Source organism: Anolis carolinensis, chromosome 5 (genome assembly GCF_035594765.1).
Source record: "Anolis carolinensis isolate JA03-04 chromosome 5, rAnoCar3.1.pri, whole genome shotgun sequence".
Taxonomy (NCBI): domain Eukaryota; kingdom Metazoa; phylum Chordata; class Lepidosauria; order Squamata; family Dactyloidae; genus Anolis; species Anolis carolinensis.
The window spans coordinates 102,328,823-102,345,852 of NC_085845.1; the positions used below are offsets into that span (position 1 = coordinate 102,328,823).

General features: G+C 39.8%; 2 protein-coding genes across 10 annotated transcripts in view; both read left to right on the top strand.

The window, feature by feature from the left end:
• Positions 1 to 8,602, top strand: part of foxm1 (forkhead box M1) — a 35,626-nt gene extending 27,024 nt beyond the window's left edge. For all 5 annotated transcript variants that reach the window (XM_008111329.3, XM_008111331.3, XM_008111330.3 and 2 more), the window contains one exon: positions 683 to 8,602. In XM_008111329.3, the coding sequence (XP_008109536.2) occupies positions 683 to 1,684 (1,002 nt within the window). In that variant the 3' untranslated portion in view covers positions 1,685 to 8,602. The remainder of the gene's footprint in view (positions 1 to 682) is intronic.
• tex52 (testis expressed 52) lies at positions 5,721 to 16,263 on the top strand. 5 transcript variants are annotated; one of them, XM_062982034.1, is made up of 4 exons: positions 5,797 to 5,828; positions 8,635 to 8,738; positions 11,184 to 11,725; positions 15,987 to 16,263. In XM_062982034.1, exons 3-4 carry the CDS (start codon positions 11,208 to 11,210, stop codon positions 16,225 to 16,227), a joined length of 759 nt encoding a protein of 252 aa, XP_062838104.1. In that variant the 5' UTR covers positions 5,797 to 5,828; positions 8,635 to 8,738; positions 11,184 to 11,207; the 3' UTR covers positions 16,228 to 16,263. The 5 variants fall into 5 exon arrangements, with proteins under 5 accessions (XP_062838101.1, XP_062838102.1, XP_062838103.1 ...); XM_062982031.1 differs by lacking the exon at positions 8,635 to 8,738 and having other exon boundaries at positions 5,721 to 5,828; positions 11,208 to 11,725; XM_062982032.1 differs by lacking the exon at positions 8,635 to 8,738 and having other exon boundaries at positions 5,752 to 5,844; positions 11,208 to 11,725.
• Positions 16,264 to 17,030: the final 767 nt, after the last annotated feature.

Sequence of the window (17,030 nt, forward strand, 5' to 3'; positions counted from 1 at the left end):
AGACACATAAGACTTACCACTTCAGTAGGTATAGAACTGTAGGCTCAAAGCCAGGATATAGTGGGTCATAAGTACTAGAAAAGACTGAGAGAACAAAATTATATTTGTTGGGCACTTTCCCTAACCCAGATAAAACTCTTATCTTCAATCAATAGGTGAGGGGTTTTTTTTCCTGTCCAGCACTTAGAGTAGGAACCTGCCCTCTCTTTCCCTAAGATTTGGGATTGATTAACTGGTCAAACCCAAAGAATGCTTAACAATGGCTCTTGATGTCAGCTTGGCCATGGAATATGCTGCCTCAGAGCGTGGCGGAATTTCCTTCTTTAGAGGTTTCCAAGCAGAGGCTGGATGGCCATTTGTCAGGAGTACTTTGCATTTTCCTGTATGGAAGGGGATTTGACTAGATGGCTCTTGTGATCTCTTTCAACTCTTTCAATTCAACTCTTATTCAACAGATTATTTTAGATTTTATTCCAAAATCTGGGAGACTAATGAAATAATTGCAAACAAGGGTCCAGAACTTTTTACTCATTGTTTATGGCCCAAACACACCAAAACACAGGGCAGGAGAAATATTTTATATATTTTAATATTTCTCTGGTTATTTCCTATAATAATTTTAATAACATTACTTTGTTCTGAACCATACTGGCACTTTGTCGCTTCTGTGTTCCTCCTGCAGGTGCCACCATCCATGGAAGAGCTGACCCCATTCTCATCTGCAAACTTCATAAAAGAGGAAATTTGCCCATTTGCCTCTGATCATCCCACAAAAGAGAATTCCCTTAAGCCCATGGCTATTAAAGAAGAGAATGACACATTTTGTTCTCAGGAATGGGTCTTCCTACCAGCAATATCCGTAAAAGATGAACCAACACAACCTACTGAAAAACTGAACGTATGCCTTTCAGTACCACCTGAAGAGGAGGCGAGACAGTTCACAGCTCTCAAGTTACCACCCCAGAACATGTTGGACATGATGCCAATAAAGAGACGAGAGAGGCATAAAATTAACAAATCCAGGAGAAAGCAGCACTTATCCCTGCCTTGCTCAGAGGAACCAGGGATTCTTTTGCCATCCAGTGGCAGTTCAGATTCATTCACACATGACTTTCCACTTGGGCAAGGAAACGTGTCTCAGCTTGGTTGCTTTCAAGGGGAAGATGGATCTTGTAAAACTCCAATAAAAGAGATGTTCAACAAACAACCAGCTTCTTCCACCCCTAGTAAAACTCCTGTAGCCACTTCACCATTCCTAGCACTTACTGACCCCTGGAGACCAGGACCCTTTGTCAAAGAATCTGGTGATCTGGATTTATGTCCTGTGAGAACCCTCCCAGCCCCTTTGCTGTCCCTCCAGGAGAACGCAGACCTTTTGGGATTGAGCAGCACACCCTCAAGACAATTCCTCTGTGATTCTCCACAACTGCCCCTTCTCAATGCAGAATCCAGCGCGATGGTCTCTGGACCCTTGACAAGTTCTCCTGCACTCAGCAAAACGTCATCCCCAGAGCTTCAAACCTCTGTTGTTTCAGAAAACCATTCACTCTTGGAAGGCCTAGTCCTGGACACAATGAATGACAGTCTGAGCAAAATCCTACTTGATGTCAGTTTTCCTGGCCTGGAGGATGACAGCCTTGGTACTGAACTCAACTGGTCACATCTAATTTCTGAGCTGAAATGACCAATGCTGACTCAGAACTGCTCATTGCAACCCCCCCCCCCCCCCGCCCAAAAAAAACAACACCTATGCACAGGCAGTCTTTTTTTAACTTGAGCCCTATATTGTGTACATATTTTTATAAAGCTAAATTGGCCCGGATGTTGCCTAACATTCCAGTGGGTATTGCTATTGCGTATTCTGAAGCCAACACACTGATATGAACAATCAAGGAAACCAAAATCAGTTTTTTATGAAACACTGTAGAGAAAGGTCTAGTTTCTGTATATGGGCCTAGCTGTTTCTGAATAGCATCCTGTAGATTTCCGTCAATATGTGTATATGCTAAATGTAATTTTATAATGATAAAAAGTATGAACACATGCGGGGGACTTAAGCTTTTGTATTTTCAAGAATACAAAAGAGGAAATTTTAACAGGTTCACTCTGGAACTAGAAGGTGAAGAACAATAAGAGTTCATTCTATTACACAAATAATAAGTACAGGAACTCTGACACCTTTGGTAGCTTTTAACAGTTTACAATAAATAACTATATTCTAAATATTTAGGGTCCACGCGTTCTTCCAGGTCTTGTTTTTGTGCCCTTTTTTCCTCATGGATGGTACTTAACAATTCCTATTACTCTGCTAGGATTAATATCCTCTTCCCCCACACCATTCAGAAGCAAAAACTGTATTTTATGTAATATAACAAGAGAAATGCAACAGACTATGATTGGGAAAAACGAGAAGAAGAGTTAGAGATTTCAATTGGAAAAAAATGCTTTTAGCCAAATTAGGATCTTGCAGATCTAACAGTTATCTACCTATATAATCGAGTATAAGCCAAGTTTTCAGCCCGTTTTTAGGGCTGAAAAAGCCCCACTGAGGGTCCTGGCCAGCTTATATTTGGGTCAGCTTATACTCAGGTATATAGGTAATCAGAGTTGGGCAGTCTTATCTTAAATTACAGTTTTATGTAAATACTAGCTGTGCCCGGCCACGCGTTGCTGTGGCGAAGTATGGTGGTAAGGGAAATAAAGTATTGAGGAATTGGTGGTAGTTAAGGTAAAGGGTAAAGGTTTTCTCCTGACATTAAGTCCAGTTGTGTCCGACTGCACACTGAAGTGGATTATATGGCAGTGTGGAGTCAAGATAATCCAGATCAAAGCAGATAATATAAGATTATAAATGAGTTATATAGCTGTGTGGAAGGGGGCCTTGAGTCTACACTGCCATATAATCCAGTTCAAATCAGATAATCTGTATTTTATAGGCAGTGGGGAAGAGGCCTAAGTGAGGCCTAACTCTGCCTGTCCCCTGGGCTGCATGGGTTGCTAGGAGACCAAGTGGGCGGAGCTTAGCCTTTTAACTGGCAGCAATTGGATAAAAACAATTATTCCTCTCCCTCTAATTAGGACTTTATTTTTCTTTTCTTTTTGTTGTATGAATGTGGATGAGGGGTTGTGCTGCCAAGTTTAGTGTTTCTGGGATGTGTGATTTTATTGTTTTGTCCTAGGCTGAAATTTCATTACCCTTTTATATCTATACTAGCTGTGCCCGGCGACGCGTTGCTGTGGCGAAGTATGGTGGTATGGGAAATAAAGTATTGAGGTATTGGTGGTAGTTAAGGTAAAGGGTAAAGGTTTTCCCCTGACGGAGCTTAGCCTTCTAACTGGCAGCAATTGGATAAAAACAATTATTCCTCTCCCTCTAATTGGGACTTTATTTTTCTTTTCTTTTTGTTGTATGAACGTAGAGGCATGGATGAGGGGTTGTGCTGCCAAGTTTAGTGTTTCTGGGATGTGTAGTTTTGTTGTTTTGTCCTAGGCCGAAATTTCATTACCCTTTTATATATATAGATTCAAAAACATGTAACCTATTGATGCCGCAATGTTATTAGTATCTATTTTTATTTTACAAGTAGCTGCTGCATTTCCCACCCTTTTCTTATATTCGAGTCAATACATTTTCCCAGTTTTTTATAGTAAAATTAAGTGCTTTGGCTTATATTCGGGTCAGCTTATACTTGAATATATACAGTATGTTAATAATAGTGAGTGAGACAGAGAAAAAGGTGAGTTATGTGAAGCAAAATAATTTTGACTGTACAAACAGGCTGGAGAGATGGTTGACATAAAAGATGAAAAGAAAGGGAGGGGAGGTAATATTAACGATACAAGAGGAAAATGAAATAATAATTGATAATGTAAATAGTCAAAAGACTTTTCATAGATATTAGTCTTTTCTTGTAAAAGACAAATCCCTTTGGGTAAAACAGGAATATCTAGGTAAAAAATATTGACAGGCTATGACTCACAGAAACATGTTAAATGTTACAATAGAAAATGAGATTTTTCATGCCATTCAGAAGATTAAGACCGGTAAAGTACCTGTACTGGATGGTCTATCAGTTCTCTATTATTAATGTTTCATGCATGTTCTATTATTACGTTTATACCAGACATTAAATTCAGTTCTTCAGAACACGATGATTCCTAAGACATGGAAAGAGATGACTATTGCATTGATATCAGAAGAGGTCAAGACTTCACAGTGATAAAAGAACTGTAGGCCAATTTCATTGCTAAGTCATAACTACAAAATCCTCATAAGACTGTACAACAGCACCTTTACTGGCCTACATTAACAAGAGTACAGCACAGACAAAAGAAGGTCACAGATTTTTTTTAAAAAGAAAAGCATGATTAAAGAATAGAACTTGTAACAGTCTTGCAAAATAATGCATCAGAGTTGTTCAGGAGGTATGGAATTTTATAACGCTTGTCATTGAGAACACTGCAAAAAATGGAATTCCTGTATTTCATCGATATCTTCTCATATTTGGAGCATTCAAAGAATAGTCAAGTATTTCGACAGAAACCAGGTCATAAGAACAAACCCTTTTAGAACGTTCCATATTTTTGTATCTCCTTTCCAAAACAGCTGATGGCAATACATTACATCTTGCAGTAGCCAAAGCTCTTTGGTAGGATTAATAAAAATGTGAAAATAAACTTCCATAACTCCACACTCACATGGTATTAATAATATGGCAGAGGAACAAGTCTTTGCTGCAAGAGTCAAATGGTGGAAGTCAAGATTCAAAAGTCTGGTTGAAAGACTGAAAACAATTCGGCAGGATTCTATTCAGATATCAGTGTGGGTTTTTATTGAAAACAGTTGTAAAAGTATTTTCGCTATTTTTGGAATATATTGAATGGCATTGAGAGCCATGGAGAATTTTTTATTTTATTTTTTGCATGCAGAATGGGCTTTTGCAATTTGAGCTGGGTTTTCTTATTTTGGAATTTTAGAAGCAATGAGTTATTTTATCAGACGAGTAAAAGCTATTTACAATGCATAAAAATGCCAAAGATTGGTCATGGGTGAGTTAATGAAACCATGTGAAATACAAAAAGGAACAAGGCTGTCCATTGTCTCATCTCATGTAGTCAGTCCTACAAATTTACTGGCTTCACTTTCATGAATTTGATTACTGTATAGTCTTAGCATAATAGTTGCACTCCCCTTTTCTGATAATACAATGAAATATGGTATTTCCTGCTGCCCTACACCATTTTTGATAGGGACTGCAAGCCTCGCAAGATAGTGGCAAGTCCCCATGTAAAATGATGTAGGGAAGAAGCAAAAAGGGCAGGTGAGTGGAAATGGAGAAGTCAGGTGGGAGAGGAGGAGATTGCATTAGGAAAGTAGGTATGGAGGAAGGCATGCTGCCATCAGTTTTCTGGGCAAAATAAAATGTGCAATGTGCACCGGGATCTCTGCCGGAATCCACATGTTGATGTACTCTGCCATCCTCCAACCCCAAAATTCACAATCTTGCCTTCATCCAAAGAGTCCCTTTCCTTGTTTTTCCTTGGCTAGGTAGCAGCATGGAGCAGCAGAAATAGGAGCAAGGCCCCACATGATTAATTTTGCTGTATTGCTTTATTATTTTAATAAGATAGCTCATAAGCTCTTTCTCCTTGACTGAAGTCTGCTTTCCTTAAGTCTAGGTTGAAGTCATAGTCCTCAATAGATGACATCACGACTCGTTGCTGTGGTAATTTAACAAGCATATGATAAAGGGGAAGCCAGCTTGTTCATAAGGAACAGAACAAAGGGAAGAGAAAAGGCAAGGAGAAATTAAACTTACAGAATAAAGGCAAGCTATTTCCTTTGTAAGGCAATCGCATTTTTCATTTGCAATGGCACATGGGTTTGTTTAGGCTCTTAAAAATATTCTTGATTGCCTAATTTTTATTGGTCAGGAATATCTTCCCAAGGAAAATTGACCTTTTTGAGCATTTCTTTAAAAGGATATGGGTTGTTCACTTGTTACACTGGTCAAGGATTTACACTGTTTATACCTGTTTGTGAGGATCTCTGTACCTAGGTATAAGATCTGCCAGGCTAGAGGTTTCGAGGCTGCAGGAAGTGTTTGGTAGTTACACACTTGTATAGAGCTAGTAATTAGGGTTGTGCATTCAGGGTAAACCTTGACCTGTTTCGTGTCCCAGCTTTTGGTAGGGGCTCCGATCCATTTTTGGGGAACCTCCCGAAATCGGGAGGGCAGATATCTGTTTTTGGTTTGGGGCTCCAAAAGATCAGTTTGTAATTGGACCATTATGGGGGAGGGGGCTTCCCACCTAGTCTCTTCCTGGTGCACACTTTAAGGAGGCTTCTTACCTGCTGTTTCTACTCTAGAGTAAGAGGCACTTGGCTGCAGGCACTGGCAGACACGCACGCTTTCCGGGCCTCCACGCCATGCCACACGCACTCCTTGGAAAGAGTAAGAAGCGCTCGGCTGCAGGTACTGGCAGGCATGTGCGCTTTCTGGGTCTGCACACCACACACACACACTCCAAGGCAAGAAGGCAAGTTCTGGGAGACGCTAGGCTGCAGGCGAAAGCAGGCTTGGAGCCGGGATCGGCTCCAGCTTGCTTTTGTGTCAAGCTGATTTTTTTGTGGGGAGGGGCTTCCCGTTTCATGCTCCCGAATAAATGGGAGAAGCAAATTCTGCGCACAACTCTACTAGTAATTTCAAATGTGCATGATCGCATGCAAGCTCCCAAGAAATTCTGGGATTTGTCCTTGTGTAGGGTGGCCACAGTACTGTATGAAAAATTGATTAGATTTTTAAAAAATCAAATTAGCATAAGACCCAAACATCCCTTATTGCTGTGTTGTCAAAGGCTTTCATGATTGGGATCACAGGGTTGTTGTATGTTTTCCGGGTTGTATGGCCATGTTCTAGAAGTATTCTCTCCTGACATTTCACCCACATCTATGGCAGGCATCCTGAGGTTGTGAGGTATGGAGAAACTAAGCAAGGAAGGTTTATATATATCTATGCGAAGTCCAGGTTTATATACATCCACAGATTAAATTAGCATAAGACCCAAACATCCCTTATTGCTGTGTTGTCAAAGGCTTTCATGATAGGGATCACAGGGTTGTTGTATGTTTTCCGGGTTGTATGGCCATGTTCTAGAAGTATTCTCTCCTGACATTTCACCCACATCTATGGCAGGCATCCTCAGAGGTTGTGAGGTATGGAGAAACTAAGCAAGGAAGGTTTATATATATATCTGTGGATGTATATAAACCTGGACTTCGCATAGATATATATAAACCTTCCTTGCTTAGTTTCTCCATACCTCACAACCTCAGGATGCCTGCCATAGATGTGGGTGAAATGTCAGGAGAGAATACTTCTAGAACATGGCCATACAGCCCAGAAAACATACAACAACCCATCCCTTATTGCTACTGTTTGTCGTTCAAGTATTCAAACTTCTTGGCTATAAAGCTAGAATCCCATCTGTTAATGCATGTGCTATTCACATTTCATTAAAGTTGTTCACACATTACACACTACTATGTATGTTCAGACATGTCTAATATTTGTGAGTCTCTATGTGTTCAGTCCTGATTTGTACCCATACATGAGACTCCTCTCAAGTGAGTAGGTAAAAGTAAAGGTTTCCCTTGACGTTAAGTCCAGTCGTTACCAACTCTGGGGGTTGGTGCTCATCTCCATTTCTAAGCCGAAGAGCCGGCGTTGTCCATAGACACCTCCAAGGTCATGTGGCTGGCATGACTACATGGAGCGCCGTTTCCTTCCCGCCAGAGCGGTACCTATTGATCTACTCACATTTGCATGTTTTCGAACTGCTAGGTTGGCAGGAGCTGGGGCTAACAGCGGGCACTCATTCCGCTCCCGGGATTTGAACCTGGGACCTTTTGGTCCGCAAGTTCAGCAGTTCAGCGCTTTAACACACTGTGCCACCAGGGCCCCCACCTCAAGTGAGTACAGATCAAAAATATATTTATACAACGGCAGATGTGGAAAGGTGTAACCTTGTGTGAATAGATTAGCACATACTCATTTTATGGAATTTGGAGACATTGTTCCTTGTGGCTTGGCCTCATTCATGTAAAGTATCAGCTTTAAGAAATACTGACATTTTATGTGAGGTAAAAATCTTGTAAATGAGTAAGTTTCATATTTCTATTATTTGTGAATCAAGAAGCTTGTATATTGGAACAACAATGTAAAACCAGAATTCTTAGTCTGAACACATGTTCCTCTGACTAACAAATCCACAAGCTGGGTGCAGAGTATATAGGAAATGTTATATGTGAAAAATGTGTGTGTGTCTACATTAGCAATCTATACATATGTATGATAACTGTAGCTGTAATGACTAGCATGAGCATTCCTTATTTGCAATCGGTGTACAGTGTACAGATCAGCCTACATAAATTGTACTCGTTGAATGTTACATGTGAAAAGTTCTACCCTGTGTAAATAAAATCAACATACAAGCAATTTTTTAAAATATGTAAAAACAAAAACTGTACAGCGACACGCTATCTATTACTACAAGACTACAACTAAGTAAAAAATAATAAAAAATCACAATCTTTATTGAAGGTTATCAAATATTTCTTCTTTATTGGCATAGTCGGTGTGTACATTTCAGCTCGCTTACAGATCTTCAGCCATTTTTATGTTGGACTAACCGGTTCCTCTGAGCAGAAATTATTCTCACTGCAGTTATATATCGTGGTAATGTTCCAGATTTTCTTTCAAAATTGTTATCCAGCATTCCCAGCAAATAAAACTATGATATCATCTTGAATTTAACCTTAATAATATCTTCCAGCATCAAATGTATTTGGGTCTCGTATTTCTGGGCCTTTGTACAAAACCATCATGGAAGATAAAATGTCTCAATATTGTGCTCACATTTCCAATATTTGTTAAGGCTGGCCTTCTATATCTTTAAAAGTCTCTCTGATGTCAAATATTATCTTATATTTTTTATTTCAAATCATTACTCAAAGTAAGCATTAAACTTATTGTCCATACCTTTCCCTATTGTTCCATCTGGATTTTCTGCCTTTATTTCGATTTATTTAACCATACACTCTCACTTGTTCTTCCTGCAGTTCGTATTTTAACAGCAATTTATATTATTTTAGCAATCATCGCCTTAGCACAGCTAGTTTTCAAATTCTGGTTTAACTGTTTCAAATCTGAATATGTTTTATCAATTGTAAAACATGTCAGTAATGTATTTATAGGGGCTGCGGTGCAGAATTTGTTGATGGGATAAGCTCCCGTTGTTAGCCCCAACTAGCAGTTCGAAAACATGCAAAATGTGAGTAGATCAATAGGTACCACTTTGGCAGGAAGGTAATGGCGCTCCATGCAGTCATGCCGGCCACATGATCTAGGAGGCATCTATGGACAATGCCAGCTCTTCGACTTAGAAATTGAGAGGAGCACCAACCCCCAAAGTCAAACTCAACTAGACTTAATGTCAAGGCAAAACCTTTAATGTATCTATAGCCAAGCCATTGTATTGAGTAGCTCTCCATTATTCATTCCCATCTTTAATCTGTATTGGTCTGTCCCTTTCTGCATTTCCTACAAAAGATAGCAAATGATCCAGGGGGTAAATATTTGTTAGGGGCTTAAAGAGCTGGCAGATTAATCCAAGGAGATGGGATTGTGAATGAGCCTGCAGTTGGACCATGAACCAACAAGATTTTCACCTCTGCTGAAATGCATGCTCAGGTCCTACTAAATTGAAATTGGGTGGCAGCAGAGGCGGTCCAACCATATGGTGAACTAGGCACTTGCCTGTGGCGCCATCGTCCCGGGGGCGCCATCTTCCCGGGAGGATGGCGCCAACTTGGTCTCCTTCATTGCTGGGCTCCAAAGCGACCAAGGATTGCCTGTGCCTTCCTTCTCCAGCTCTGACATGGCACAGGCGCACTGGGGTCCTCCACGCTCAACAATGAAGGAGACCAACCCAAGAGCGTGTGCTTCATTGCTGAGCTCCGAGGTGACCAAGGAAGTGCAGCCTATGCCTCCCTCCCTCTGCTCGCATTTAGGACCCAGGGAGAGCTGTTGAGCGCGGAGGAGCCCAGTGCGCCTGCGCAATGTCAGAGCTGGAGAAGGAAGGCACAGGCAGCCCTTCCTTGGTCGCTTTGGAGCCTCCTGCTTACCAGAAACCTTCCAGAAAGTCAAAATGGTCCTATTATTATTAGTAGTAGTATTATTATTATAATTATTGACACAAAGACAGAATATGACACAGCAAATGAGATGAATTATTATCATCCTTAGGACACTTATATTTTCTCTATATATACTCATGTACAGTCTGTCTGTCTGTCTGTCTATCTAGTACGTCCACAGATGTAGTCCCACAAATTGCTATTGATACACATATAGACACTCTATATCTACACACATTATATATCCACACACACACATGTAGACCCACATGCACACATGTGCATACTGTGTTAACAATAATAATATATTATTGTGAATAATATATTATTCATAATTGTCTCATGTACTGTTATTAGTATTATAAATATGAATATAATACTACTATTAGTGATAATATATTATGAATGTGTTAATAATAATAGTATGTTGTTGTTGTGATAATAATATATTATTAGTATTTGTCTGTGTACATATTATTACAGTAGAGTCTCACTTATCCAAGCTAAACGGGCCGGCATAAGCTTGAATAAGCAAATATCTTAAATAATAAGGAGGGATTAAGGAAAAGCCTATTAAACATCAAATTAGGTTATGATTTTACAAATTAAGCACCAAAACATCATGTTATACAACAAATTTGACAGAAAAAGTAGTTCAATACGCAGTAATGTTATGTTGTAATTACTGTATTTACGAATTTAGCACCAAAAGATCACGATATATTGAAAACATTGACTACAAAAATGGCTTGGGTAATCCAGAAGCTTGGATAAGCGAGTGTTGGATAAGTGAGACTCTACTGTATTATTATTTTTTGAGCGATTGGTTTGGGGGGGGGGCACCAAAATTGGGGGGGGGGGGCAAAATTCTGTTCGTCTACTATTGAAAATTACCTAGGGCCGGCTCTGGGTGGCAGTCATATTGGAACTCAATCAAAATTGGAACTGGTGGTGTTTCTGGACCTTGTTCTTTCTCCTCATCTAGGATTTATCTGATTTCTCTTTCAAGATGGCCACATGGAAAGAAAGACACTTTCTGTGTACGGACAAATATGTGCCATGCCCAGGATTTTCCACAAGAGCCTATCACAAACTGGCTGTGGCGAGACCACCATACACAGACGCTAAAATCAAGGTTTGCCAGAAAGTGCATTACCTACTTGAAGGGTGTGATCCAAAGCATGTGTGGGGATATCATACATGGCTGGACGTGGGAAGGTTGCCAGCTATTTATCGTCCAAGACCTGACAAGCCTTTCGACAGCAACACGTGGCGATGGATTATTGCTCCCAGAAAAGATTCAATGGCCAAGCCTCCAGTGCCCCCTCCTTCCCAGCTGAATGGCAACACCTATTTAAAATTCATAGAAGGAGATGCGTTGTTTGTGAGTCAGAAATACAAACAAAGAGTTATGAACCGAATAAAGGAAGAAATGAGGAAGTGTGAGCAACTCAAAATAAGGAGTGAATGTCGAGCTCCTCCTCTAGACCATCAGGGAAATATAATGCGTCCCAAAGAGTTCAAACGGTAAGATATGCATCTCTCCCTAGCACTTTCTTCTACTAACTGGTGTAGGTAGAACTGGTCTTCCCATGGATAGGTTTATTTATTTATTTATTTTAATTTGTTTTTATTAATTTATCAATCCAAATGTACAAGCTCACATTTTCCTCATTCTACAATATCTCAAACACATCACGTTGCATACAATCCGACAACAACAACAAAAAAATCAAGAACATCCCCAAGCATATTTCCCATCAGTCTTTTAACTTTTCCATTACAACTTCACTATACATCTCTCCACTACACACCCTTCATCTACCTATACATGTTTTAATTTCATTATTATTATTATTAATTTATAATTCAAAATGTATACGTATACATTCTTTCCTCATTTTACAGTATCCCAGACATATCAAATTGTATGCAATCCAACAATAAAGAAAAATCAGAATCAAAACATCTTTATGCATATTTCTTATCAGTTTTAGACTTTTCTATTACAACTTTACTACATATCCCTCTACTGCACCTTTTTATCTACTTATACATGTTTTATTTATTATTATTATTATTATTATTGTTATTATTGTTATACCTTTCCCCCCTCTTCCCTTCCCCTTATTTTGTGCCACCTTCACCAGGACCAACCAACTCATACTGTTTCACAAGTCCAAAATTTCATTGTCTCTGTTGCTGGCTTATACCCCTTTCGCTCATTAAAATAGACTCAATAAATTTTTTCCATATTTTCCAAAAATCTGTTTGTTTCGATATTCCCTTTTTAATTTTAATACTGTAAGTTATTGATTGCTATGTTCCAAATTTCCCTGTACCATTCTTCTAATTGGATTTCCTTTTTTTCTTTCCAGTTTTTTGCTATTAGCAATTTTGCTGCAGTTATCAAATTAGAAACCAATTCTTTCTCCTCTTGTGAGAGGATATTATCATGCATAAGTAATAATGCTGATTTAGGTGTATTCATTATCTCTATTTTTATTATTGCTCTTATTTCTTTAAATATCATTTCCCAAAATTTTTGTATAATTTTACATGACCACCACATATGAAGATAGGTTTAATGATTGTTTTAGTTGAGGGCTCACTGGTGCCTGCGAGAGAGAAGGGCAAATAAGTGTGTGCCCTGCTTCAGCTGCCACTTGCCACTCATCTTTTCTCTTAGCTTTCATTCCAGTGGTGGCAAGCTGCAAGAGAGCAGTATTGTCATCTCCAAGAACCTACTTCTCCCCAGTTCCTCCTTGTAGCACCTTCTGCCCACAATACATAAACTACTGTTAAACTGAACATATTGAAATTCTACCTTTTCCTTCATTGGATTCTATTGATTATTTGCTTTGCCTTCCTTATTTTCTAATATACCACCTAGTTCCACACATTGTTTACTAAAATAAATAACACACACAAACACAACTTTTTTCTCCTAGTCTGCAAATATAATCTCTCGACCAGTCTCCCATATAAACTGTAGGAGAGGAGGCTCCCAATCTTTTGTCAACTGGTTTTTCTTTTATCAACATACTTAATTTTTCACCTGATTTCCTAACTCTGATTTTAAAAATAACTTATAGGCTCTGCTAATCAAATGGTAAACATATCTGATGTTCCCATTCATTTTTTAAAAATTCAAGGCCATATGTTCTTTTCTCTTTTTTTGTAATGTTCAAATAGTTGTCTGTGGCGATATCCTTGCAAATAAAGAATTCCACCAACACTTCCCCATTTTTTTTAAATCTACTTTGATCATTTTCAAATTTCAGTCAGTCTTTACTGAAGAGGTTTGTTTTCATTTTTATCAATCTTATAGATAACTTCATGGTGTTTTTGGGCATAACCTGACTTCATTATTTTTTCCTGATCCTGAATATTGCACACCATGTGCCATCCATATCTCAGACAAAAATAATTAGATGATCAATTATTTCAAGTAAAATAAGCACCAAGCCTCATAATAAATATTGAAATTAGACAGCCCCAGACCTCCTCGTTCCTTTTAATTTCTTTCAGCCTTACTCTTGGATTTTTTTTCTTGACAAATTAAATTCCTTTTCTGCATTCTTTCATCCCTTTTGACAAAGTACAAGTCTCATTCAAATCTTTTCAAAAACGTATTTGGTTATGTTTATAATTTTTTTTGGTTATACAAAGGGCTTCTTTGATTATGCTCATAGCGAAAGGAAGAACAAGGAAATGGTAGCTCCACTGCATTTTTGTGACATTCTCACAAAAAGCTAATAAAATGTTGGCTAGACAATGGTACTGTTAAATGGATTGGGAATTGTTTAACTGGCTGGAACTCAAGAGTGTTTACTAATGGTTTATCTTCGTTCATGGAGCTGGAGCTGATAGAGGGAGCTCATCTGCGCTCTCCCTGGGTGGGATTCGAACCTGGCAGCTTGCAGATCAGCAGCCCAACCTTCAGGTCATAAGGCTTTAACCCACTACTCCATTGGAGGCTCCTGGTGGACATGGAATAGAAGACATCCTTATCAAATTTGTAGATGACACCAAAGCGGAAGGGACGGCTAATATCCCAGAGGGCCAGATCAGAATCCAAAATGACCTTAACAGATTAGAGAATTTGGCCAAAACAAAATGAATTTCAGCAGGGAAGTAATAGTCCCATTCTATTCTGCTTTGGTTAGACCTCATTTATTTATTTATTTATTCACAGTAGGGGACTCAGGGCGGATCACATTATACACACATAGGGCAAACATTCAATGCCCATAAACACATCAAACAGAGACCGAGACAGACAGATGCAGAGGCAAGTTAACCTTCTTCTGAGGGGATGTTCGATTCTGGCCACAACTGACCTCAATTGGAATAGTATCCAATTTGGGGCACCATGATTCAAGAAGGATATTGACAAGCAAGAATGTACTCAGAGAAGGGCAACCAAAATAATCAAACCAGCCCATGGTGGAGTGAGCACCTGTCAATTAAAAATAAATAAATAAATAGCCCCTGCTCGTTGCTGACCTAGCAACCCGAAAGATAGTTGCATCTATCAAGTAGGAAATAAGGTACCACTTACAAAGTGGGGAGGCAAATTTAACTAATTTACGACGTTGGAATGAGGAAGTGCCGTCACAGTGGATGATGAAGCAGCTGCTCCCCCCTGTGGCCAGAATCAAACATCCCCTCAGGAGAAGGTTAAAAATTGCCTCTGCGTCTGTCTCTGTCTCGGTTCTATGTCTATATGGGCATTGAATGTTTGTCCTATATGTATATAATGTGATCCGCCCTGAGTCCCCTTTGGGGTGAGAAGGGCAGAATATAAATACTGTAAATGAATGAATGAAATGAAATGGAAGTCAAGCCCTGTGAGGAGTGGCTTAGGGAGCTTGGTATTTTTAGCTCAGAGAAAAGAAAGTTGAGAGTGGATATGATAGCCATGCTTAAAGATTTGCAAGGATTTCAAATTGAGGAGGGGACACACTTGTTTTCTGTTGCTCTAGAGTAGGAGTCTTTAAACTACGGCCCGTGGGACATATGCGGCCTGCTGAAAACTTTTATGCAGCCTGCCAGGTATTTTTGCCGCCGCTGCCTGTCCTGTGGGATTGTCCCCACGGCAGTGAGGTTTGTCTCTGTGGTGGCGGCTCCCTCCTTCTCCGCTGAGGAAGGCACATGTGTCATGATGAAGGAGGGAAAGGCGCCAACCTTTCCTCCCTCCCTCCCACTTGCACCTTTCTCACCGCCACCTATAGTCTGGCCCTCCAATGGACTGAGGGACAGTGAACTGGCCCCGTTTAAAAAGTTTGCTCTAGAGTAGTGGTGTCACACTTATGGACCTCCAAGGTGTTTTTGACTTCAGCTCCCAGAATTCCTAGCCATTGGACAATCTGGATAGGGCTTCTGTGAGTCGGTGGCCCATACATCTGGAGGCCCACAAGTTTGACACCTCTGCTCTAGAAACTAGCACATGGAACTGATGGACTCAAACTGTAGGAAAAGGATTCCACTTAAACATTAAGAAGTGCTTGGCTGTGGAATATGCTGCCTTGCAGTGTGATCTTTCTCTGGAAGTGTTTAAGCAGAGAGTATAAGTCCATCTGTCAGTATTTTTATTGTATGTTCCTGCATGGCAGGGTTGGACTGAATAACCCATGTGGTCTCTTCCAATTCTATGATTCTATGAAACCATGTTCAAATCCACATGAATCTTTCAGTTTCCATCCTTATCTGCAAAATAGGGATATAATTTGGATTCAAAGGGGCAATAAACAGTAAGAGTTATTGTTGTCTTACTTTCCAACAGATATAAACACCTTCTTCCAGTGAAGAGCCTGGCATCACTGTGTGTTCAACTGCGTCCAGTTACCCCTCCTCCCAGTGACTACAGGAACATTCCTTGCCCGAGTCCCAATCCTCATTACCTGGCAGCAGCAGTCAGATTTGCCCTGAAGAACAATAGTCCAATCTCCCCGGGAGTGGTAGAAAAATATCAGGAACTTGCCCTATCCGGGAGCAAAATAAGGCCTTGTACACCTGTCAACTAAATAAATGGACAGGAATGAAGCCTGAAATTCACAGCACTTCATGTTGGAAGTTCATACGTGTTTCAGTAAGACTAATGTATTTAAAATATGTTTTTGTTGTTTTTAAAAAATATTTTTTATTAAGCATTTCCTAATAAAAATAAAAGAAGTGATGTTAATAATGCAACCAGAACATGGAAACTGTCCAAAAAACAATTTGGGTATCTCTGCACCATGTGATTTGACAGCCATGGCAAAGATCGCCTAGACTGTATTTTTATAATGGGACCATTATATGCACATAACAGTTGCCATCACATAATAGTTGCATTCCCATTTTCGGGGTGGCAAAATTGGCACCTTTGGTATTCCTAGCATAACAGTCACACCCTTAGTAAAAGGTAAAGGTTTCCCCTGACATTAAGTCCAGTCATGTCTGACTCTGGGGGTTGGTGCTCATCTCAATTTCTAAGCCGAAGAGCCAGCGTTGTCCATAGACATCTCCAGGTCATGTGGCTGGCATGACTGCATGGAGCGCCGTTACCTTCCCGCCGGAGCGGTACCTATTGATCTACTCACATTGGCATGTTTTCGAACTGCTAGGCTGGCAGGAGTAGGAGGATCGATGGAGTCTGAAATCATGGCTATACTGCTCCCTGAGGCTTCAGGAACTGGAGAAGCAATTTATACAGGGAACGCTGTGGATGTAGCATACCTGGATTTCAGTAAGGCCTTCAACAAAGTCCCCTACAACCTTCTGGCAATCAAAGTAGTAAAATGTGGGCTAGACAAAACTACAGTTAGGTGGATCTGTAATTGGCTAA

Coding starts and splice junctions, on each gene's coding strand:
- tex52 (XM_062982031.1), top strand. CDS start 11,208: ATGGCCACATGGAAAGAAAGACACTTTCTGTGTACGGACAAATATGTG. Junction 11,726..15,986: donor CGTCCCAAAGAGTTCAAACG/GTAAGATATGCA, acceptor ACTTTCCAACAG/ATATAAACACCTTCTTCCAG.